The sequence below is a fragment of the Eurosta solidaginis genome, chromosome 4 (assembly GCF_040869045.1).
Source record: "Eurosta solidaginis isolate ZX-2024a chromosome 4, ASM4086904v1, whole genome shotgun sequence".
Classification (NCBI taxonomy): domain Eukaryota; kingdom Metazoa; phylum Arthropoda; class Insecta; order Diptera; family Tephritidae; genus Eurosta; species Eurosta solidaginis.
The window spans coordinates 26300589-26326260 of NC_090322.1; the positions used below are offsets into that span (position 1 = coordinate 26300589).

The 25672-nt window shown below is 34.5% G+C and overlaps 1 protein-coding gene across 25 annotated transcripts in view; it reads left to right on the top strand.

Annotated features, from left to right (window-relative positions):
* The window catches only part of PhKgamma (phosphorylase kinase gamma), a 119258-nt gene that overhangs the window by 91555 nt on the left and 2031 nt on the right, over positions 1 to 25672 (top strand). For 21 of the 25 annotated variants that reach the window (XM_067780891.1, XM_067780893.1, XM_067780871.1 and 18 more), the window contains 3 exons: positions 7054 to 8037; positions 16723 to 16881; positions 18934 to 20104. In XM_067780891.1, coding sequence (XP_067636992.1) covers positions 7054 to 8037; positions 16723 to 16881; positions 18934 to 19068 — 1278 coding nt within the window. In that variant the 3' untranslated portion in view covers positions 19069 to 20104. Of the gene's footprint in view, positions 1 to 7053; positions 8038 to 16722; positions 16882 to 18933; positions 20105 to 25672 lie in introns of those variants that run through there. The other 4 variants (XM_067780897.1, XM_067780896.1, XR_010952369.1 and 1 more) reach the window with 3 other exon arrangements.

Consider the following 25672-nt stretch of genomic DNA (forward strand, 5'->3'; position numbering starts at 1 on the left):
TTAATTTTAAACTTGTTTTAGAATAAAATGCATGTTTTGTCTTATAACCCATATTTTCTTCTTATTTTAAAAAACGAATTTTTTTAGTAGCATTTTTTATCTTTTTTCTTAATAACTAAAAGGTGCATATATAGGATTAAGTACCTTTACGTACTCCAATATTTATTTCATATCGCAATTTAATTGCATAAAAACATACAGAAATATTTTTTTTCGAATGCGCAGAAGAAATATAAACCAAGAAACGTTCGAAATTGAGGAAAACCCGCGAACGAAAAATAACAATTGAGCTAATGTTAATTTACACAGAGGATTAATGAAACAATTAGTCAAGTTTTCTACATTGAAGCCCTTATTGAACTCAATTTTCTATACTAACAGTGACAACCGATATCCAAAAACAAAAAATGTTTTCTCACTATCACTTTGATCGTTTAATGTGATTTATTGCCTAAGGTTTTTTAAAAATGTTATTTTGCGACCGAAAAAGGTTTCAGGAATGGTAAATCTTCGTCTTTTAGAGTTAACGTAACATCAACTTAACATTAGAATATTACAATGGTCTGCAAGCAATAGTTATTCCTCAAAATTTAAACCAGAAAAGCCACACCACGTCCCGATCGTATATTTTTGCGTTCATGCAGATACTATTTCTAGGACCAATTTAAGATCACTTCCGGGCTGTTCGGGGATAATTTTGGGAACATTTCGAGACTATTTGTAATGTTGGTATTATTTCGGTCCTAATTTAAGATCACGTCGTGGTTGTTTTAGGTACCATTCCGAGATCAATTTGGGAATATATTAGGGAACATTTCGGGATTATTATCACGATTATCTCATCACTATTTCGAGATCATTATATTTATTGATTTCATGGAGGAGCCATTTCCAAATAATAATTATGCGGTTAAGTTAGCGGCTATTTCGGGATTATTTTGGTATAATTTTAGAATCATTTAGCAGGGTTTGGGAAAAAACTCAGATGAATACGAAAAATGATCGGGCTGTTAATATTATCGCCATATTGTTTGTTATCGACGAGTGATCGGGTTATTAACGATAACAACTGTTAGCGATAACAGTAATTGAAAAAATATCGATTTGTTATAAAAATGTTATAGAAGAAATATCGATCTGTTATCGAAAATATCGATGTTTTATAAAAAATCGAATTGTTATCGAGAAAATCGATAACTTTTCCATAACGGGTCGCTCTAGTTCACTGACCTTTCCCTTTATTTTGCTTGCCAAACGGTCGTTCTCTGTGGGAAATCCAAACCAGCAGTATTCAATAGATATGTCAAGAGTGATCAATCAATAACTGTTTTAATTGAAATATCGGTATCAGGAACTATTAAGTATCTGCAATCTCTTCGTAATTCCGTTTTCGTAGGCAAAACTGCTGAAAAAATCCCATTTTTATGTTCGATTGTGAATGTTGAATGTTGTTGTTGAATGTACTATTTATGTTGACAACCTTTACTCCTCACTCAAAACGAAGTTTTCACCAGCAATTCATGTGAACATCGTAACTCATTGCTAAATAACAGAGCTTTACAAAAGTTCAATTCTGTAAAAATATCATAATATGATTTCACATATGAATGTATGTACAAAAAATTAAAAAAAAAAAATCATTTTACATTTTTGAAACTCTCTTTTGACATCATCGCTGACATTTGCAGAAATTTTTGTTACACAGCTCCTTGCCCTTTGTTTGTTCGATCCTCGACATGAATATCAAAATCGAAAATTTTATTATTTATTTTATTTTATTATTCTCTAATACAATTTTTATTTTTATATACCGCAAATTGCGAAATAAATTGGAATTTTTTAATATACCCTTCATCTTAGGCAAATTCATCTGCTTGTAAATTCAAAATTTGTTTAAAATATTTTATAATTTTTGTCAAAATCAAATCTCTTTATCTGGAAAAATAATACATATATAATTTTTTTTGACATTTTTTTATACATTTTTTTCTGTTTTTTTTTTTATTTAATAAACCCTCTATGGTTTTTGTAACTTTTTTATTTAAAATTTTTTTGTTATTGATTGTATAATTTTTTTTATTGATTTCATCCTTTTTTTCATTCTCAATATGTTCATTTCAATTTGAAAGAATAGAACACAAATTCACATTCCTGAAAAGTGGAAATGCGTACTTCTTTTTTTCAATCTTTCAATACATTTTGTGTTTTTTTTATGTTTTAATGTCGACATATATAATATCATTATATATTTTTTAATATTATATTTTTATTTTTTTTAAATTATTTTTTTAGTAAACCCAAAGTTTTAATGAAACAAAGATTTTAAGTTTTTTTTAATTGTTTTGTGACTTTACACCTTGGCGGTCTTCCTCGTCATTGAGGGTGCCTTCAACGACTTTCAAACGAACGCCATATGCAGGGCACTTATACGACATAAAACCCAAGAATCTGTAGTTGTATGGATCGGTCCTATGCTCAGGTGTAGAGCCCTCAACGCAACCTTAGAAGTTGACTGAGTTTGTAAAGTGTCTACCAGTGGCACATCTCAGAACGGAAGCTATCGATGTGCTTCTTTGGATACTGGTAGTTGATGATATTCTAGAAATCTTTGGGGCAGAAGTAACCTGGGTACTCGCATGCGCCGACGATTTAGTGATTATGACCACAGGTAAATTCCTGCCAATGATAAGCGAGCTCATGGATAGAGTACTTTGCAGCATTTCGCGATGAGCAGGGCAAAACGGGTTAGAGGTGAACCTATCAAAATCGAAACTTGTCCTGTTTACAAGAAATTTACCAAGCTAAAACGAGACGCCGTGATGTGTGTTCACGACCCGGGCAAAGCAACATCAACATTTTTGAAACAAGTTTTTTTCAATTAGAAGAACATTTTTCTAAGCGGGGTCGCCCGTCGGCAGTGTTTGGCAAGCAGCTCGTTCTAAAATCTCTTCGGAGGTTATCGCGCCTCACATTTATTTATTTCTTAAAACGGCACAACACGTAAATTTCTCGACTGAAGTCAAATATGTTGGCCAGATATTCGACTCCAAATTAAGCTAGAAAAGAAACCTTTAAAGTAAGATCTAAGAAAGCAGCAGACTACACCTACAGAAAGGCTTTCGGGAGGAGTTGGGGACTGTCACTGCATATCATCCATGGTATGTACAACACAAATCATTCGATCGATACTAACGTATGGAGCTCTTGTCTGGTGGAAGGCGCTAGACAAAAGGAGCAATCCGCATTGAGTAGGAAAGGTGCAAAGGCGCGCCTCAGGAAGGGTTAAACGTAATTTTTCACCTGATGCCCTTACAAGTGTTTGTGCAGGGATTGGCCGCGAAAGGGCCTGACGACTAAGATAATTCGACATGTGGAAATCAACTGAATACGGGCACGCGACGATATCTAGCCTCGCTGGCCTTCACAAGGCACCTTAATGTCTCCCTTTGCTGGGTCCCGGGGCACAGTCGTATTGAAGAAAATACTCCGAAATGAACATAAGCGAAGCGGTATTTCTTGAGGAAAATGGAGGCATTTGAGATTAGAGCAAGCGAAAACCCCCAACCGGAATGATTGCGAGATCTTTAGGTCCTTATGGTCACTTTTGATCAGGAAATTAACTAACTTCCTTCTCAAGCTAAACAAAACTGCAGTGAGAATAATTACGGGTGTTATCATTGGCTATTGCACTATTGAACATATGCTCCGACATTGGCGCATATCAACACGCTCCCTCTGCAGGCACTGTAAGAATGAGAAAGAAGAGAAGTCGATTTATCACTTTTTCTGCCGATGTCCAGAACTGCAAATAAAACGACTCAGATTTCTGGGCGCACGGTTTTTATAGTCTGGCAGAGGTTGTGAAGTTGGATCTTTCACTTTTACTGAAGCTCATCAGATAAAGTTTGTGGTTCCTAGACGACCACTGTAATAAGCTGGTTTGGACGAGTGTGCCGCCACACGGCACTCACTGAGGGCACTCGCAATGGACAAAAATGTCTCCGAGGGGAAGTGTGGGAAACTCCAACGCACGCTCTCTTAACCCCACCTAACTTAAATCGTTTTTTAACTTTAAACTTTTTTCTTATTTTTTAATTTTCTATGCGAGACAAAATTGGCTATTGTTTTTTATACTCAGTTGAGCAGAGCTCACAGAGTATATTAACTTTGATTGGATAACGGTTGGTTGTACAGGTATAAAGGAATCGAGATAGATATAGACTTCCATATATCAAAAAATCATCAGTATCGAAAAAAAATTCGATTGAGCCATGTCCGTCCGTCCGTCCGTCTGTCCGTTAACACGATAACTTGAGTAAATTTTGAGGTATCTTTTGATGAAATTTGGTATGTAGGTTCCTGGGCACTCATCTCAGATCGCTATTTAAAATGAACGATATCGGACAATAACCACGCCCACTTTTTCGATATCGAAAATTTCGAAAAATCGAAAAAGTGCGATAATTCATTACCAAATACGGATTAAGCGATGAAACTTGGTAGGTGAGTTCAACTTATGACGCAGAATAGAAAACTAGTAAAATTTTGGACAATGGGCGTGGCACCGCCCACTTTTAAAAGAAGGGGATTTAGAAGTTTTGCAAGCTGTGAATTGGCAGTCGTTGAAGAGATCATGATGAAATTTGGCAGAAACGTTACTCTTATTACTATATGTCTGCTTAATAAAAATTAGCCAAATCGGAGAACGACCACGCCCACTTTAAAAAAGAAAAAATTTTTTTTAATATTAAAATTTTAAAAGAAAAGTTAATATCTTTACAGTATATAAGTAAATTATGTCAACATTCAACTCCAGTAATGATGTGTTGCAACAAAATACAAAAATAAAAGAAAATTTCAAAATGGGCTTGGCTCCGCCCTTTTTCATTTAATTTGTCTAGGATACTTTTAATGCCATAAGTCGAACAAAAATTTACCAATCCTTGGGAAATTTGGTAGAGGCTTAGATTCTAGGACGATAATTGTTTTCTGTGAAAAAGGGCGAAATCGGTTGAAGCCACGCCCAGTTTTTATACACAGTCGACCGTCTGTCCTTCCGCTCGGCCGTTAACACGATAACTTGAGCAAAAATCGATATATCTTTACTAAACTCAGTTCACGTACTTATCTGAACTCACTTTGTATTGGTGTAAAAAATGGCCAAAATCCGACTATGACCACGCCCACTTTTTCGATATCGAAAATTACGAAAAATGAAAAAAATGCCATAATTATATACCAAATACGAAATAAGGGATGAAACATGGTAATTGTGTTGGTCTATTGACGCTAAATATAACTTTAGAAAAAAACTTGGTAAAATGGGTGTGACACCTACCATATTAAGTAGAAGAAAATGAAAAAGTTTTGCAGGGCGAAATCAAAAGCCCATGGAATCTTGGAAGGAATACTGTTCGTGGTATTACATATATAAATAAATTATCGGTACCCGACAGATGATGTTCTGGATCACCCTGGTCCACATTTTGGTCGATATCTCGAAAACGCCTTCACATATACAACTAAGGGCCACTCCCTTTTAAAACCCTCATTAATACCTTTAATTGGATACCCATATCGTACAAACACATTCTAGAGTCACCCCTGGTACACGTTTATGGCGATATCTCGAAAAGGCGTCCATATATAGAACTAAGGCCCACTTTTTTTCAAATACTCATTAACACCTTTCATTTGATACCCATATCGTACAAAAAAATTCGAGAGTCACCCCTGGCCCACCTTTATGGCGATATCTCGAAAAGGCATCCACCTATAGAACTAAGGCCCCTGGTCCATCTTTATGGCGATATCCCTAAATGGCGTCCATCTATGGAACTATGGCCCACTTCCTCTTAAAATACTCTTTAATACCTTCCATTTGATACACATGTCATACAAACACATTCCAGGGTTACCCTAGGTTCTTTTTACAATATGGTGATTTTCCCTTACTTTGTCTCCACAGCTCTCAACTGAGTATGTAATGTTCGGTTACACCCGAACTTAGCCTTCCTTACTTGTTTAATTTAAATTTAAGTGTGTTTTGCGTACGTACTTTATTTTTTATTTTGCGTAGTGTTTTTATTTATTAGTGGTATTTTTGGCTTAAAACAAATTGGAATTTTTTGTTTTGTTTTTTTGTTATTTTATATTTATTTAGTTTGTATGCATTGATATACGAGCAAAATTATAAATTTGCACACCTCGATGTTTACTACGGCTAGAAAATCCACTGATAAAGTTCCGTTGAACGAGCCTAAAATTATTCCACGTGATTTGGATTTAAAACATATAATAACAAAGCAGGGAGCGGGGAATTCATATGGCTGAGTGCATAGAGGCTTTTACACCAGTGTGAAGTATGAATGTTTGAAATTTCGAGTTCAAAACTCAGCTCCCGAAAACCTACATAGCTGATGAAGAAGTAAAATACAGAAACATGTCCTAGTAACAATCGACGTGTGCAAATTTATACATTTTTATTTAATATCAATAAACAAAAAGTTGTATAAATCAAAATTAGCTTGGCTTGCTAATTAAATATGTACAAACATATATTTTGTATTAGAGCAAATTTTTTTGAATGTTTTACATTATTTTTATTTTTTATTATTTCTATATTTTTTTAATGTGAAAACAAATTTACATATTTTTTTTATTTTCCAAATTCTCTTTAGTTTTAAATTTGGGTTGTAAACTCACAATTTTATAATTTGTTCATTTAAGTTTTTGGTTTATTTTATTTTTTTATTTTATTTTATTTATGGGAAAAAAATTTAAAAATTTACCCAAATCTGAGCAAAAAATGTGCTTAGCCATCAAAAAACTGGAAAAGAACTGAGCAATTTGTGCGTTTATCTGCTCTTATCTAAAACTTAAATGAAATACAATTTTTTAATTTTTTTTTTTTTATCTGTACGCACATATTCTAATTGTTAACCAATTCAACCGTTTTCCTCTCCTTTTCACGCCCTTTCCTGCCCTCATATTTTTTTTATTTTTTCCACTTTCTCTTTGTGTCTCCCACTTTTTGTTTACGTTTATTTTTAGGTGTTATGTCCTGAACCGTCTACTGACGGTCGCACCACTTATCAGCTGAAATCACAAAATATACGCAATACCCAGAGCAATGGAAATCAATTATTTTATAATAAAAGTTTTAATAGAACTCAGACAAGTTATGGCTACAACAATAACCAGCACGCAAGCAACAACAACAACAATAATCGCAATAGCATGACAAATATGTACTTAAATAATCAAACAAATAATTATGGTAGTTTTTATAAGAATACTCCTTCCACATCAACCGCTTGCGATTACAAAAATATGATGATGACGTCTACTTCAAATTTTACAAGATTACCTGAAGAGTATAATAGTAATAATAATTATAGCCAAAGTAATTATCAAAGTAATGATAATAATCATAGTATGTTTATGAGTACCACGGCTGGTTCGAATACATTCCTAACGACAACAACAACCACAAAAGATATTAACAGTATTTGCAATGCGACAACAATGCAGGGGCAACCACACCAACAACAGCAGCAGCTACAACAACAAAAACAACAACAACAAAAAGATTTTTTGCAACTTCAAGAATCCTACGAAGAACAGGTGCCAACAACGCAATTCTGCGATCATCGTAATATAAATCATCAATACTCTCATTACCCGCTTCCGTTTCCGCATCATCATCATCATTCGCATTTAGAAACCTATTTGTCTTATTGTCAAAATAATCAAATGCCGCCAATAGATGAGCAAGTAATGCAAGAACATCAACAATTACAACAACATGACACATATTCATTAAAAGGTGTGAGCTCATCAACAACATCCACCACTTCTTTCACCTCATGTTCTACGAAATTCATAACCTCATCCACTTCACCTCATTCTACAAAAGCAACACCACGGCAGGGTTTGATGTTAGCATCGGCGACAGCAGCGCCACCAGATACATTTGCATCGTTGACGAATAGTTTGTCACATTGTTGTGTTGAATCTCTGAATTATTACGCACAGGTTAGGCGGTTTAATTTCGCTTTTTTCCAGCTATTCGTAGTAAGCGTTTGTGGCTAATAAAAACTTTTTTTTTTGTTTTTGGTTGAAACATTTTTTTTACTTATGCACTTTAGGGTGGCACGAAATAAAAATATACCTTCTCTGATAATTATGTATATGTACTAGACTGGGTCGATTTATTAACCGATATCGCGCCATCAATTTTTCGATAGGATTTGGGCTCAGGAAAAAAAGTTCCACTAGGCATACCCAAAAAAATAATTTTCGAGTATGCGAAAAAAAATGGCAGGGTCAAGTTTTCGACCAAAACACTCCCCAAAACCCCAAAAAAATTTTTTTTTATTCAAAAAACTGTTATCGCCAACGTTTTTACAACCGTTTTTTGAAAAAAAAAAAAAAAAAAAAATACAAAATATTTTTTGGGTTTGGGGAGTGTTTTGGTCGAAAAATTGACCCTTTCGCCATTTTTTTTTTCGCAGGCTCGAAAATTATTTTTTTGAGTACGCGTAGTGGAACTTTTTTTTCTGAGCCCAAATCCTATCGAAAAACCCATGGCGCGATATCGGTTAACTTTCGTCCATACAAATTGACCCAAGTTAATATGTACATAACAAACATTTTCGTGATATACAGTGGAGGCCACCATAAATAGAAATCTTTTAATTTCAGACAGTATTCATAAGTGATTTTTCCTTTAACTGGGTCCGTTATAGTGTTAAACGATCCGTAATCGAGTTCGAAATTGTGATTGGGATTGAGCTAATACGTGAAATTGTGGCTATAAGTATTTATTAGATTCATAATATATTATAACGAGCCGGACCTGGCGCATCTGGCGCAACCAATATAAATATAAATTATTTTAATAAAACATAGCTAAATAAAAGTACTACGACCAAAATTTCCCAAAGCTCGCTAATAGCCGAATTTCCATCTTTACAACCAAAACTTTATTTAAAGATTTGGATTCCAAATAAGAGCGAAAAAGGGACCCGTACATAAAAACAGCAATTAGAAATAATATATATGATTTTTACGAAAACATTTATAGATTCATTTTTATCGTTTGAGTGAAATTAGTTTACGATACGTGATCGTATAATGTGTTACGTGCCCTGTTTTCTTAGTTTACAAGTAAAATATAATTTTTGGATTTCCCAAGAGTCAAAGTTCAAAACAAAATTCACAGCAATTTAAGGAATGCCAAACATCAAAATATATTTTTTAATAGGAGCTTCTAGAATTTTTTCGAATACGAAATTTTGTACCTCATTCTTTCGACCTTAACAATGTCCAAGTTTCGACAACGACCCCGTTTAATTAAATTTTTTTTTTGTGGAGGGTGTTGCTCATTTTCTTCCATACGATAGCCAAATAAGATTTGTTTTTTATGCGGGAGAAAATTGGAAGCACCCTCAACCAGTGCTTGAAAATGCTATATTGCTTTGGAGCTCTTTTGCTATTGCTCAGGCTCTGAACATGAACAGAGTATAAAGCAGAGCCGCATAATTTAAAAGTATTAGCATTCCTATCGGAAAAAAACCCCAAACGAAATGCTATTTGAGGTGGAGTGAGAGGAAAAAACATGTATTGCTATTTGCTCTGTTGTTGTACATTGTTATGCAAAAATCACTTTTGATTCTACGGCTCTGCTCTGCTCATGTTCAGAGGCGGAGCAATAATAGAGCATTTTTTCGCCGCTACTGCTACTTTGAAGTAGCAAATGCAAACACTACCCTCCACAAAAAAAAAATCGCAAAACTAAACGGTAGGCGATAGCATTTTGAAACTCTCACATTGTTAAGGTCGACTTGAACATTCTAAAAACTAATAATGAGTTGAAAATTTTGACGACAAATTTTTGGCACTCGTTGTATTGCTGTGAATTTTATTTTAATTATTGAATTTGAAATTCTTATGAAATTGGAAAGAGAAAGCATTCTATTTTATTCGAAAATTAAGAAAACGCTTAAAGATGTGAATACTGACTAAATATGAAAAGCTTCTATTTATGTGGCCACCACTGTAGATTATATCGTTTTTTTTATAAGATTTTGTTTCACAATATTTTTGTTTTCTTTTCAAGGACAAATTTCATGCAGAAGCTGAGACAAAAGTTGTATTTTTTATTTTTATTTTGCGCCACTCTAATGTACATATATGGCGTAGCTGGAATGCAACTTAAACAATAAATAAATTACTTATATATGCCAACAAATCTACACCTTTTCAAGTAAGCTCAGAAAGTTAACATTCAAGTTAAGAATTTCCGATTCAAGTTCAGATATTTGTAATTCCAATTTAAATTCAGAAAGTTGCAATTCAAGTTCAGAAAACTGCAAATAATTTTATAGGCATTGATCCGTTTTTTCGCACGAAAACGTTTAGAAACGCCTACGTACTCATACGTCAACGCGTGCCTATGGAATTTCACTTTAAATGACTTCTTCCACTAAAAGAAAAAAGCTAGTAAAATCAAAGGAATAACGGGTAAATTCATCCGGTATTTCAGTAAACTTTTATACATCGCAAATAGCTGTTGAATCAACTACGCATTTTTTTCTAATTGAACAAATTTTTTCTGAGGATTTTGATGTTGCTATTTCCAGGTCTTAAACCCACGATTTTCGGTGTGGTAAGCGTAGCACGCTACCATCACACCACGTTGGCCGCTTAGCTCTTCCCTGTTAACTAACAATGAAAAATGTTAAAAGAACAGATTTCCGTTAACATTAGAATAGGAGTGACTGTTGATATGAAAGAGATCTATGTGGCACGATAGTCATAAAAACAAACGTGGACGTAAGTTTCTCTTTAAAATTAACTGATGCATTTCCATAATATTTACAGCTGCTTGCTCTTGAAATTAGTAATAAAATATGTTTTTTAACAGGAAAATAAATTAGATTGATTGAGAATCTGTAATTTTCACCGAATATTTTTAGCATGAGACCAACAGTTTTTCTTCTGTTGAAATAACTAAACAAATTTGTTCATGAAGAACAAGCCTTATTTGTTGATTTTACTAGCCTCATTTCTTTCGGTGTATAGGTTGATTTCTGGGTCCAAAATTTGTCGGCCTGTGTTATCAGTATTTTTCATTTTTATAATATCTCTTAATTGACATTTAGAAAGCTAACTTTTTTAAGTTTATAGTTAATTTTTTTATCATTCATATTATTATTATTTTTTTTTTTTTTTTGTAATAAAAAAATTATGAAATGAAAATAGAAAATAGAAAAAACAAATTTAAGAAAGAGCTTAAACGAAAAATTAAAATAAAAAAATTTATTTTTTATATGAAAATTCTTATAATTTTCGAAAATAATGAATTTCTGCTACGCCTAGTTAGTTGCACACTTTATTTACTCGTTTAAATTTGTTATACAAATTTTTGTTTAACTCTCTAGTTCCCTACAAATAGATTTTTTCGTTTAAATAGTAGAAAAAAATATTTACCTGATATTGACTTCTCCCTGCACTGTAGATTTATATAGCAAATAACGCTTTTAATGCTGATTCGCTTTTTACCAAAAAAAAGTCTTAGTCGTATTTTGAAGAAAAAGGTTTTTTTTTTTTTAATTAACTGGCTTGGTTGTTGGGATGTTTTGCTATTTGTCAAGGCGAATTCAGTGCCAGGTGGTGTTTTCCCATCAGCTGATTGCTTCTTCTTGATGATTTCCAAGCAACGCCTTGGTACAACAAGATGTGAGTTAATCGAAATCAATACTAATTTTCTTTCGCCTTGTCATTCTTTTGCACGGCGAATTGGTGTGAATTCGCTTTGCCATCATATTGTATAGATTCGCCTTGCTATTTGTAATCTAAAATTCAAGGCGAACCTATAGAAGGTGATGGCAAAGCGAATTCAACCCAATTCGCCGTGAAGAAGAATGTCAAGTCAAAAGAAAATTTGCATAGATTTCGTTTAACGGACATATTATTGTACCAAGGCGTTTTATGGAAAACAATCAAGAAGAAGCAAACAGCTGTTAGGATAACCACACCTTGTGCTGAATTTGCCTTGCTAAAGTTTGGTTAATGAAAAAAATATTAAATAAATAACATTCAAATCAAACACTATTCATATATGCACCTTTATTTTAAGTAAAAAAAATATATGTATAATTTATTAATTTTTAATATTTTCATTCTTTATTACATTTTGCTCTCCTATCATATTTGGATATCGCTTTCAGTAGCTTTGTCGCTAATAATTAGCATATAAATCATAAATATTGTATAAAAAAAATTATCTTAACGTGTTTATTATTTTTATTTATTTATTTCTATTATGTTATACACCTATTGTACTTTTTATTTTCTTATTAGTAGTTTACTGTTTATTTGTACGTCCAAAATTAACCCCTTATCGCTTGAATGTTTTTATATATATTTGAAAGTAAATTTTATTTTAATTCGAATAACTAACATGCGCTTCCGTATATTATTAAAAAAGTTTACCTTAAACCCTTTAACGCCATTCAGTTTTTTTATAGTTAATTTTTTTTTAACTTGCATTTATTAGTTTGTTTTGCTTTCTTTTTTATTGAGAATTTAACCCTTGAGCGCGGAATATATTTTTTATAATCAAATTCATTCTAAATACTACAACTAAAACGCACGCATAGCTCAAAGCTCTTAATTTGAAAATAGTCGTCATTCACCGAATTAGTCCTCGACCACACTCTTAAGAAAGGGTGGGTATGTAGAGATCGTTTCCCCATTATGTTTTAACTTTTTTAGGACAACTTTGTAGGCTGTACCCCACCGATCGTCGCTTGCTCGCCTTTATTGCAGACTTCAGGGCGTGACGCGCATCTTTCACTATAGCTCTGCACTCTTCCTATTGATCTTTGAAAGCGCCGTCTGGCCTTGAGGCACTTTTCCTTAAGGATTGTATGCTGCCATTCCACCAACACGTAGAGATTTGCTAGTTGCTCTTTGATTTTCTAGCCAACAACTAGCCACAGGCTGCCTTGATTTCGAACATTACTTTATAGCAATGTGGTGCGCGCTACCTATGTGCAGAGTTGCTGGCAGCATTACCTTGAATGTGTCTGCATCGAATGTATTGATATTCCAACCCCGGCTTTTTGATACAGATTTCGTGTTAAGCCTGCCTCCCCCTTCTAAAATTGATATCAAAAATAATTGCGAAATGATTACTTTGAGTGTAGCATTAACTGAACTTCCACTCACATAGTCTGTAGAGATTGAAGCTAATAAAGGTTACATCGATAATGGAACCGAAGCCGTTACTGGAGAAGGTATGTTGGCCATCTTTGTTTAGTAGAACTACATCGAGGCAGGTAAATACTTCGATCAGAGCTCTCCCTTTCTGTGAAGATCTTTGTGACCTGCACTTGATATCGACGTATTGAAGTCGATAGGATGCTATGATAAACCACTGCCTCGTGGTCGCGTCTAGGAAAATCTTTCGGACTTTCCGACTTCTTCAAAAATCTCCAGCGAGGTACTTGGTGGTATGTGGCTGCTATATACGTATATATCTGCTATCATGCCGCACACAAACCCGTTTCTCTTAGTATGCTGTCTACATACAACGCAGATTATACGTATGGCCATATTTCTGCCTTTCTGCTGGTATCTGGTAGCCAGTTTACCGACTTTCCCCCGTACAAATCGCTTGGCTACAATAGATCTTGCGCTTCTTTGTATACCGGGGAGTGGTTTCTCCCCACAGGAATAATTAATGCTACTAGCCCCCCTTCAAGTACACAGTGAGCATTTCGGCGTATTTTTAAATGCTTTGGCCTTATGACCCTCAGCCTCGTGTTTAAAGCATGCTCCTTTACGTCGCTTGTGCGAGTGCAGTTCCTCGTTTTATGATCGAAGTCCACGCACTTGTAGTAGCGCTTTGGCTGGATTTTCTCACGAATGCGGCATGTGACCCAACCGATTCGAACTTTCTCGCTAGAGTGTAGCTGTCCGGCAACGCCCGTAGGTATTGAAATTGTTGCCGTTTAAGTTCCGCCATATAGATCGAATGGATCGAATACAAGGCGGTTTGGCTTCAAAGTCTGAAAACTACAAATTCAGTGCCTGGCAAACTTCCTCGGAACTTCACATAACGACTCTTCAATAAGCGACCTAATTCCCGCCTTTCCTATTAAAGCCTGTCCCACCGCTGCTGGTAGCTAGGCAGTTAACATTCGGCTGCTTGGTGAGTTAGGCCCACTGGCAGAACGGAAAAATATCTTTTTAACTCAGAGTTAACCTGACACGAGGAGTTAAACTCATACATTTTTGACACATTTTTCAAATTAACTCTGAGCTAAAAGATAACTTGCCGTTCTGCAAGTGGGCCTTAGAAGAGCAAATAACGTGCATGTGTGTTCGCGCGTGTATGTGTGCATTCACACAAAGCGTGCGCCTGTAAATATCAAGTACACTGAGAGAAATGAAAAGCATTGAATAAATAAAATATTTGATTTTTAAATTTTTGTTTACATTTTTAATTGTTTTTTTTTTCGTTTACTTTCTATGCATTTTGTGTGTACTCGTTTTGTGTGCGTCCGTCACAATACACCGCCACAAACATACTAATTACCAACACAACCATATGTATAATACATATATACTATTGTATGCATGTATGTATGTATGTACATATATTTGTGTATGTGAAAATTTAGTGTCCTAGTGCTTGTAAGCATTTAAAAACAGCAGCAAAATGTCTTACAATCTGTTGGTGTTGTGGCAATGAGAATTTGCTTGTGAGTACCAACAACAAGTACTAGAAATGTCAAACTAGAAATTAAATAAATTACTAATGTACATATATTTTTGATAAATAATAAAAATAAGTTATAGTTTTGCATATTTATATAACGTAATGCAGTAATTTTTATTACAAAAAATATTTTGAAATATTTCTCAAAAAAAAAAAAAAAAAAAATAACCCTGTACTAATACTTAAAAACTAAGCTGAAATATGAAAAATTAATAATAATACACAACATAACATAATTATAGCATAGCAATAAAAAAAAAACTCGAATGCTCTTGGTTCGCTGGTTTTGCGCGTTCTATTCTTGTTTTTTTTATAAAACTGCTATAAATGAATGGAATTTTGACACAATTTTTGCTATATTTACTACTTTCGATTTACATACTCTTATCCCACCGTCCATTGCTTGCATACGATTTTTTATTATATAACAATAATTTATAAACACAAAAATCTAACAAATAACAATTATATGCAGTTGAAGGTCAAAAACTAAAACAAAGAAATAGTTAAAAAAAAAAAACAGAGAAAGCTTTTATAAATAAATTAATCTCATTTAAATTGAAAAGGGGAAAAAAAGTATAATATACTAATTAGAATTTTTTTTATATTTCCCAATAAAAGCTAAAAAAAATTATTTTGAGAAATTTGTTTAAAAATCTGCAAAACGTTTACTTTGTAGATTTGAAAAAAGAGGAAATTAATCTCATTTGAAAGAGAAAACTAAAAAATTTAAAAAAAAAAAATATAGATTTAGAAAAATTTTTCTTATATTTCCCATTAGAAGATAAAAAATTAAACAAAAAACATTTTCAAACATTTTTTTTAAGCCTACAAAATGTAAAAAATTAACAGATTTGTGAAAAGAGTTTCCTCTTTTTTATAAATAAATTGATCTCATTTAAATTTCAGAGGAAAAATTTAAAAATTAAAAAAAATATGATATACCATTTGGATTTTTTTATATTTCCCATTAAAAGCTAAAAAATTAAAAAGAAAAAACATTTTGAGACATTTTTATTTACATAAGCCTTCAAAGTGTAAAAAACAATAGATATGAAAAAAGTAAATATTTTTATTTGATAAATAAATTGATCTCATTTTAATTTGAAAGAAAATTAAAAAAAAACAGTTTGAGAATTTTTTTGAGTCTACAAAATGTAAAAAACAATTGATTTGAAAAAAAGAAAATAATTTTTTTCATAAATAAATTAATCTCATTTAAATTTGAAAGGTGAAAATTAAGAAATCAAAAAAAAAAATAAAAAAATATAACGTACTCTTTAAAAATATTTTTTTATATTTCCCATTAATCGAAATTGTTGTTAGGGGTTTTTTCTTGAGCTCCAAAACTTTCTACACGGTTAGAAAAACACTTAAATTGGAAATTAAGTTTGAAAAAAAATTCCTCAAATTGCTAAAAACTCGTTCGAAAACTTGTCTTCAAAAAATTAAGCAAGTTGATATTAAAAACTTAAAAGTTACCAATTAAAGAAAAAATTAATAAAATAATATATATATATTCGTAATATATTTTTTTGTTAATAATTTTGAACCTTTTTGAGTTTCGACTGCAGTCATTTTAGTAGAAAAATAAAAATTGTATTGGGAAATTGGAAGCAGCCTTAAGCTGTAAAAATTTATTTTAATATTTTTAGTTATAACAAAACCTTTTAAATTGTTTTGTATGTATTTGAAAACAAAAGCAAAAAAAAATCCTGAAAATAATTATATTTTATTTTAAATTTTTTTAAAATTTTCCAATGCATATTTACATACTCACACATTTGTTTCTTTTACGATATTTAGTCACATCTAACCTTTTATTGAAATTAAAATACTTCATGTGTAATAATTCTTTTAACAATTAATTATGTTTTCTCTTTTATTTCTCTTTTACTTGGTTGATGATTTTTTTTTTGCAAAATCAGCTGCGTAAACAAAATCGGTTTAGCGCACGCAAAAAATTCCAATATGCCATATTGGTTATACGTGCAGTGATAAGGATACGACGATTACGCTACACCGCTGAACCGTTGCGCGTTGAAGAGGCTATACGCGATCCATATCGGGTCAAGGTGTTGCGTAAGGTAAGTAAATAAAATTAAATGGAGAAGTGGTGAACTTGTAATTTTAAATTTGTTTAACAACTTTGGTATTAGTTTTACCTAAACGTCTTTATTTATTTCCAAAACTTTGACATTTACTGCCTTACTTAGTTAGTCTTGAGCTGTGAAGGACAATTGAGTCAATTGTGACCACTAGAAGATGCCGTCAAGGGGGTGTAATCTCTCTTCTTTTGTGGACCCTAGTCATGGATTATCACCTTCAGTTGCTTAAATCAAATTGAATTCACACACAAGGGTATATAGATGACTGAGTTATCTGCACCACAGGATTGCACGTGCAATAATATCCTATCGTATGCAACAAGTCCTGTGCAGCATAGAAAGGTGGTGTGATACCAACGGATTGTCTACCAATCCTTTCAAAACTATCCTAGTGCCTTTTACACGGGGAAGAAAACTATCCAAGCCAGAACAATGATGGTTCAACCATACATGGGTGACAATGCAAGCAAAATACTTCTGGACAGAATCCTCACGTGGAATAATCATCTTGATGCTACCTTAAACAAAGCAATAAGAGTTTTCGCCTGCGCTCCACCTGTATGACAAAAATTGCGGGCTATCTCACAAAATTGTATACTAGACATTAAATACTTTTGCGAAGCCAATGGTTACCTATGCTTTCTTAGTTTGGTGGCCGAAGACCACGCAAAGAACAGCAATAGCACAATTAAGCAAACTGCATCGACCGATTGTATTGCCATAAGAGGCCCTAAGACGTTGTTGTTATTGTATTAACGACAAAGACACTCCCGAAGGTTTTGGGGGGGTGTAATCGGTGTTGATGGTCCTTTGCTGGATATAGATCCGGTATGTTCCGGTAACAAAGCACCATTAAGGTACTAGCCTGACCCTCTCGGGAACGATTTATAGGACCACATTAAAACTTCTAGGCCATCCAGCCCCACCTCCTAGTTCCATGAGGAACTTGGGGTCGCCAGACGTCCTAAGACATCCCCTGCCTTAGTGAATTAGTAGGAATACCATGCTTCCCTTTTCTAACAAAGAAAGAGCAACACATGCTGCACTTACGGCGTTTGCTTTTTTGGAAAAAATTCTGCACTCTTAGATTCTAACTTTTGAACTAGGTCACCTAGCGCTATGCAAAATGGATCTATTTGGATAATAAGGCCTCCTTTCATACTCAGTGGACAAATTTTTGTGAAAGGAATACACAAATTCGTGAGAGAGAGACGCAGAAACAATGGGGTGGCATTATTTTCAGAAAAGAAAACGCCATGAGACTTCAAAATATCTCTGAGCGGAAACATGAGAGAACATATGAAAGTAATAAGAAAGCTCATAGGAATGAGCTCGGAATCTCATAGAAATTTGAGGTGTCCATATAACTCTTTGGGAAACAGGGAATCCATTTACGGACCCTGACTCAGAGGTCGGGTTCATGGTTGTGTCAAAATTTAATTAAAGGAAAACGGAATATGTCATCTGTTGGTCGCACTTCAAGAATTCTATGCTATAGAAGTTTGCGGTAGATAATTTCTATAAGGTGATGGCAAAGCGAATGCAACCCAATTCGCCGTGTGTAAGAATGTGAAGTCAAAAGAAAATTAGTATTGATTTCGATTAACTACATCTTGCTGTAACAAAGCGTTGCAAGACGAATCCATACCAGGCGGTGGCAAAACGAATTCAACCAATTCGCCGTGCAGAAGGATGTCAAGTGAAAAGAAAATTTTAATTGATTTCGATTAACTGACATATTAAAGTACAAGGCGCTGTATGGAAAATAATCAAGAAGAAGCAATCAGCTGTTGGGATAACAACACCTGTTACTGAATTCGCCTTGCGTTGATTGGAAATTATCAGGAAGAAGCTAGCAGCTGATGGGGTAACACCACCTGGTACTGAATTCGCCTTGGCTGTTGTTTTATTTTTATTAATTCGTTATATTCAAAGTTTATTTTTAATTTTAAATCCTTTAATTTCAATTTCATTATACATGCCTTTACACACGTTTGCCTCATTGCTTTCCACTATCTTTCTCTCTTACAGGTCATTGATGGCTGTGCCTTCCGCGTCTACGGTCATTGGGTGAAGAAAGGTGAAGGTCAGAATCGTGCCGCTCTCTTTGAGAACACACCACGCACAGAGCTGCATGCGCTCTATATAAATAATTTGAGTCGATAACTAGTTTGAAGAAGGCACTGAGACTGCAGAATTTGGAAGCGAGAAAAAAAACACACAAAACGAAAAGTGGAACTGGAGGCAAGGATATCAAATAAATTTCTTCGCTTCATATTGCCGCTCTTGTTTAATAGTCAAGCAAAAGGATTAATATTTTTTAAGTTATTAGGTAAAAAAAAATATTGAAAGTTGTTTAATTTAGCAATTTTTTTGTTTTTAAACTTGTACTATTCGAAGTGTAGTGATTTCATCTCAAAAAAAATTAAGTCAAATACAATGTTAGCGTCTAAGCAAGTATTTGTAATTAGTATTCGATAAGAAACAAAAATGCATAAAGGACGAAACGTAAATATTGTAATAATTGTTAATTGCAATTTATTCAAAGTACTGCAGAATTTTTATTTTTTATTTTTATTTAAAATAAATAAATTAAAAAAGGAATGTTTATGAAATGCGCTTTAATGCATATATATAATTTGATATTATTTATATAAAGAGAGCACAATTGCGGCCATAAAATTGCACTTCGGGTTTGGTTAAATAACGCCCATTTCTAATGTACGTTTTTTGTTGATTTTGAATATTAAAATCTGGATTTTTCGGAAAATTATTGCACATTATTTTGTATATTGAAAAGTATTGCTTAAAATTCTCTGTTATTTGCGTTAATCATTTCGATCTTAAAAATCGTTGTTCGTTCGCAAATAGCTGGTTGAATCAACTTGGCGGGCGACCCCGCTCGGAATTTGTTTTTTCTAATTAAAAAACGTTTTTTTTTTCTTTCTCGTTTCCCCTATTGCTTGTTTTAGTTTGTATTATTTATATATGTAGTTTAATTGTGTTGATTATAAAAGCTTTTTATTTTTTAAGAAAGTTTGAAAAAAGCAGCAAAATGTATAAAATAAATGAGAAGTGGCGCAAACTGTGCAAAACTAAACTATTTTTATGCATATTTCTTATTCAATATTCATATAAGAAACTGAAATAAAAAAATATATAATTTAATAAAAAGCTGAAAACAGCGGTGCAGAAAACCAAACATTTACCATATCAACTTTTTTATATTTAAGTTAAATATAAAATTTTTATTTACCAGGCGCATAACCCAAGCAAGATTTTGTCTTTTCATTTCATTTTTCATTTATTAAAAGAAATATATATTAGTACAATAAGATCATGTATGATCTTTTATAGTACAACAGACATTAAATGACAGGATAATAATAAAACATTCAAGTTTTAAATTTAACACATTAACCTAACATATTTAAGGTATATAAAATAATATATGATGGAAACCAAAACAAATTCATAACAGAATATGCTCACTACAATTCATAAAGGAAAAAAAAGAAGAAAAGTTTAACGTTAGCAAATATTCGCTCCCAACGCTTACGAACGCTTACGAAAAACAATTAGGAAAATAAAAACGAACTTAGTATTAAAATCTGTTATATCTAAATATACAGTAAAGCATTTTCGGAAACAGAATTGCTAGTTGGGTACCAGAATACTTAAGATAATAATAATAATAATTGACTAGAAGATATGTAGGTAAACTCAGTTTCAAATCAAGACATTCATTGACGAAAGAACGAATATATAACATACTTAAAGTTGCTTTTACTTAAGCTATTGCGAATTGAGTTCGGGATGGAGTTCCATATGCGGATAGCATTGACAAAGAATAGCCTTGCAGAGTTCAAATAGTTGTAGTTTGGTAAAATTATGTCACATATGCGAGCAGACTGCGAAAGAGTCAACTTGTTATATAAGTAACTGGGCACTTTATCTGCCATAATACGATAAAGGAAAATGCAGTTCCTCGCTCTAAGGTAATCAGAGACCTCACAACCCAACAAACGAGTCCTCCATTCAGATACATGGTCAAATCTTGCTAATTCAAAAACATATCGCGTTACATGATTGAAGGCTACATCAATTTTGTGTGCAGACTTGGAATCTAGTTTGCTGTATACACATTCCGCATAACAAATACTTGGCAATATTAATTGTATAGCCAGCTTTCTTCTTATTTCTAGCGGGGTAAAGGCCGCCAAAACTCTTAAATTTCGTAGGGTATAGTAAACTTTACTGATGACAGAATTAACGTGATCAACACAGGACAGATTAGAATTTATGACGAAGCCCAGATTCGTCGCTTTAGAAACATATTTCAGACAGTTAACATTAATGTAAAGATTTGGTAGATCCTGAAAGTTAATATGCTTTTTTGAAATCGGAAGTACATACGATTTAGCACTGTTAAGAGCAAGGATATTCGTAGATGCCCAATGGGATAAGGATGACAGGTCACTGTTAAACTTGGCACAAAGTTCAGAGGCTTGCCCCTGCATCGCTGACATATAGATCTGGATATCATCTGCGTAGGCATGTATCTGCGCATGCTGGCAGGAGCTGAAGATGTCGTTTATAAATAGACAAAATAATAGCGGTCCCAATATAGAACCTTGGGGTACACCAGCGAGCAATGGACTAATGTCAGATATTTCCGATCCAACCTTAACACGCTGCGCTCTACCCCCCAAGTAGCTCATCATTAATTTTACCGCAGAGTCACTAAATCCGAAGTAGGCTTTCAGCTTCATACATAGCAAACTATGGTTAACTGATTCAAATGCCTTTGAAAAATCGAGCATACACAACAATGTTAATTGATTTTTGTCATAGGATAGACGTATGTCATCCAGAATTTTTATAACAGCTGTGGCGCAGCTGTGCTTAGATCTAAACCCCGACTGCATCGGTGAAAGCAATTTGTATACAGTTATATGCGAGTGGATTTGTTCAGATAACAGGGACTCAAGGGTCTTCGATAGAGCGGGAAGGATGCTTATGGGACGAAAATCAGACGGACTACTAGCACTTCTATTTTTAGCTACCGGAAGAATGATTGCAAGCTTCCATGCATCAGGGAAGCACGAAGTTGTAATACAATGGTTGATGATATGTGTTAGGGTTGGCAAAATATGAGGAAGAATTATTTTTAGAAATTTTAGCGGGATTCCATCAGCACCAATCGCGTTTGAGCGGATCTTACAAACACATCTTGCAACATCAATCTCCGAGACGGCAAAAAATTCAAATTGCTGAGCCGATGCAGGTGGATAGGGTATGTGCTGGGAAGTGTTGGCGCTGGGTGAGAAAGTACGATTTACAAATACATCATTGAGCTCATCAGGTTTAAGGGAACAATTTGAATTATCTTTAGCATGCACACGAAGGTTTCTTAAATTACGCCAGAGGACATTATTTGGCAGCTCGGAATTTAACATTTTATCAAAATACTTGCGTTTTTCACGTTTGATAACGGCAGTAGTTTCATTTCGAACATTCTTATAGGTATGCCAGTTCAAATCTATCCGATTCTTTTTCCACACTGCATAGGCCTTGTTGCGTTTTTTAATCATAGTACGAACAATTGTGTTGAACCATGGGCACGAGGACGATTTTCTTTGAAAACAACGCATTGGTACATGGGCATAGTAAAGAGTGAGTACCGTTTCATTTAAAAATTTGAGTTTATCGTTCACATTAGATAAACTCCAGCAATCGGCCCAGTAAACACGAGATATGTCACCAGTCAAGCTGTTAAGGTTAAGCGAGCGATAGTCAGGGAAGCTATATGTAACAGGAAATGAATTATGCTGGCCAAAGTCAAAATCAAACGAACAAAAAATTAAATCATGGTCAGAGATAAGATATTTGGTCAAATTTTAAAACGGAGGACGGATCGGTGACAAAGAAATAATCAAGCAGACTAGGACAACAGTTATTCGCGAACCTTGTTGGTACTGATGAGTTAACTAACGAAAGACCAACACCAGACACATCGTCCAACAGACGGGAACTATACATGTCACGACATAACATATTAACATTAAAGTCACCACACACAACGATATTATCAAAGTCAACTGTGAAAGCAGATAGCATGCTACAAAAATCACTTACACTAGAACACCTATTAGGATTATACACGCATGACACAAGGATTTTTGACGCAGAACTAGACACTTCAATAAGTACAAACTCAGTTGTACTCTCAACAGAATGGGAAACTATGCGAGCCTTCAGATGAGATTTGCAGTACACCGCCACTCCTCCACCCTTTCTATTAAGTCTATCATTTCGATATAATTTATAGCCCTCTATTTCAAAGTGTGCGTCTCTTAAGTCATGTCTAAACCAGGTCTCAGATACGCAAATAACATTCACAGACGACCGCTCAAAGGTTCTCCTAACCAGATCCATTTTCTCATAATTAAGACTTCGTGCATTAAAATGTACAACATTAAATCCTTTTTGTCTACTGCACATGATATTTAAAAGTGCAAGACTATTTTCACCAATGCTATTCATTCCACTGTTTAGAATCATTTATATAGCGTAAGTTAAAAGCAACCCCAAGATAATTACAAATAAACCGAAGTAAAGATACCACACAGTGACTGAGTTTAACTACACTTACAATATATATATATACAAAACAGAAACGACAACATACCATTACTATATTAAATACAACTCTAGCGAAACTGCTGCAAATCATCAACAATCCTTAATTTAGTGGTGGGCTGTTTGTTGACCTGTCCGCTCTTACATGTACCATACCTCTCATAGTAAATACCGATACTAGGCTTCCTTTATGTCGCAGCTTAATGGCCTCTTGCAGTAAAAGTCTATTCTCCCTAGTGAGGCTCTCGTATATATGAAAGGACCCCTCAATGCCGATTGGACGCAAAGGAGTCACAGATTTGATTTTCTTGCGATGTTCTCTAAGGGCTCGCAGGGTACGATTGCGGTCAAGAGGAGAGTGAAATTTTATTATGACTGCACTGTTCAGTGTAGTACTTGACGCCTTAGTGCGGAAAATATCCCTGATCTGCGGAGCCATAAACTCAATTGAGAGGCAGACCTGGTTGAAAATACTTTTTAAGTTTTCACCCTCACCGAACGGAATTCCGAAAACAACGGCATCCGCCGCAATATCAGGCGCAGCACTCTCTAATACATCCTCCAAATGACCTTTCATTAACGCAAGATCCTCCTCTGTTTTCTGCGCATTAGCTTCCAATACAGCAATCAGGGCAGACGAGTCAGCGACCGTAGCAGCAAGCGAAGTTATATCCGCCTCAATACGTTTGGTAAGCTTACTCTCCACCTTAGCAAGCTGGTCCGAAATACTTTTAATTAGTGGCCACAACTGCTCATTGTGCTGTTGAACTTTCTCTTCCAACTCCTTTTGTTTTAAAATTCGTTAATTTTTACGTGTACAATTTCGCTTTGTTGAATATATAAAAGAAATATAAAAATATTTTATATATTATTTATTTTCTGTTTCGATTATACCTTCAAAGCCTTTCTTCACGCGAGTGGGATTCCCAACAATGGAGGGTACTCCCCGCTTAATAAGCAAACCAGTTCTTAAAATGACCCGCCAACAACAAAGCGTAGCTTTGGTACAAGCTAACATACAAAGTCTGTACTGTACAAAGAATAAATTTATGCAAAGAAGACAATTTGGAAAAGTTGTACTACAACAAAGACATGTCTTTGGCTGAATGTGTTTGTCATCTGTACAATCATCGCAGAAGTGTGGGTTCGAGTTTCACTGCCGTGAGGGAAGGTTTTGAAGTTTATTTCCAAGCAAATTTGCAGCTAGCCCCTTATCAGCATGGCTTCAGAACACTCCATAGCACTACCACCGCGCTGAATGCCATTAGCACCCAGATAAATTGCGGTTTAAATCAATACCCCCACCATAGAACAGTACTCGTAGCGCTAGACCTATTAAAAGCTTTTGATACGGTCAACCATGGCTCGTTACTGCAGGACCTGGAAGGGTCTACCCTTCCCCCATGTCTTAAAAGGTGGACCGCAAATTATCTGGGTGGTCGGCAGGCATCTGTGCAATTTAGAAACGAAACATCAAAACCAAGGAGAATTAAACAGGGGGTGGCACAGGGTGGTGTCCTATCCCCACTTTTGTTTAATTTCTACATATCTAAGCTACCTTCACCACCGGAAGGAGTCACAATCGTTTCCTACGCTGATGACTGCACAATAATGGCCACAGGCCCAGGCCCAAAGATCGATGCGCTATGCAATAAAATAAACGGCTACCTCCCTGATTTCTCCAGTTTTTTCACATCGCGAAACCTGCCATTATCACCGACTAAATCTTCCGCGACCTTATTTACAACATGGATGCCCCAAATGTCGACCATTTTGAACATCCACGTCGATGGCACTACGCTACCGACTGTCCGACACCCCAAAATCTTGGGTGTGACGTTTGATCAGGATCTACATTTTGGTGAGCACGCAGCCGCAATTGTTCCGAGAATTCAGAGCCGTAACAAAATCCTCAAATCCCTCGCTGGCAGTACTTGGGGAAAAGATAAAGATACGCTCATGACTACTTACAAAGCAATTAGCCAGCCGATTACGTGCTACGCTTCACCCATATGGTCGCCAAGCCTAAAAATCACCCACGGGAAGAAACTACAGGCCTGCCCAAAATACTGCTCTCAGAATCGCCACGGGCTGTCTTCTTATGTCCCCAGAACACCATCTGCATAAT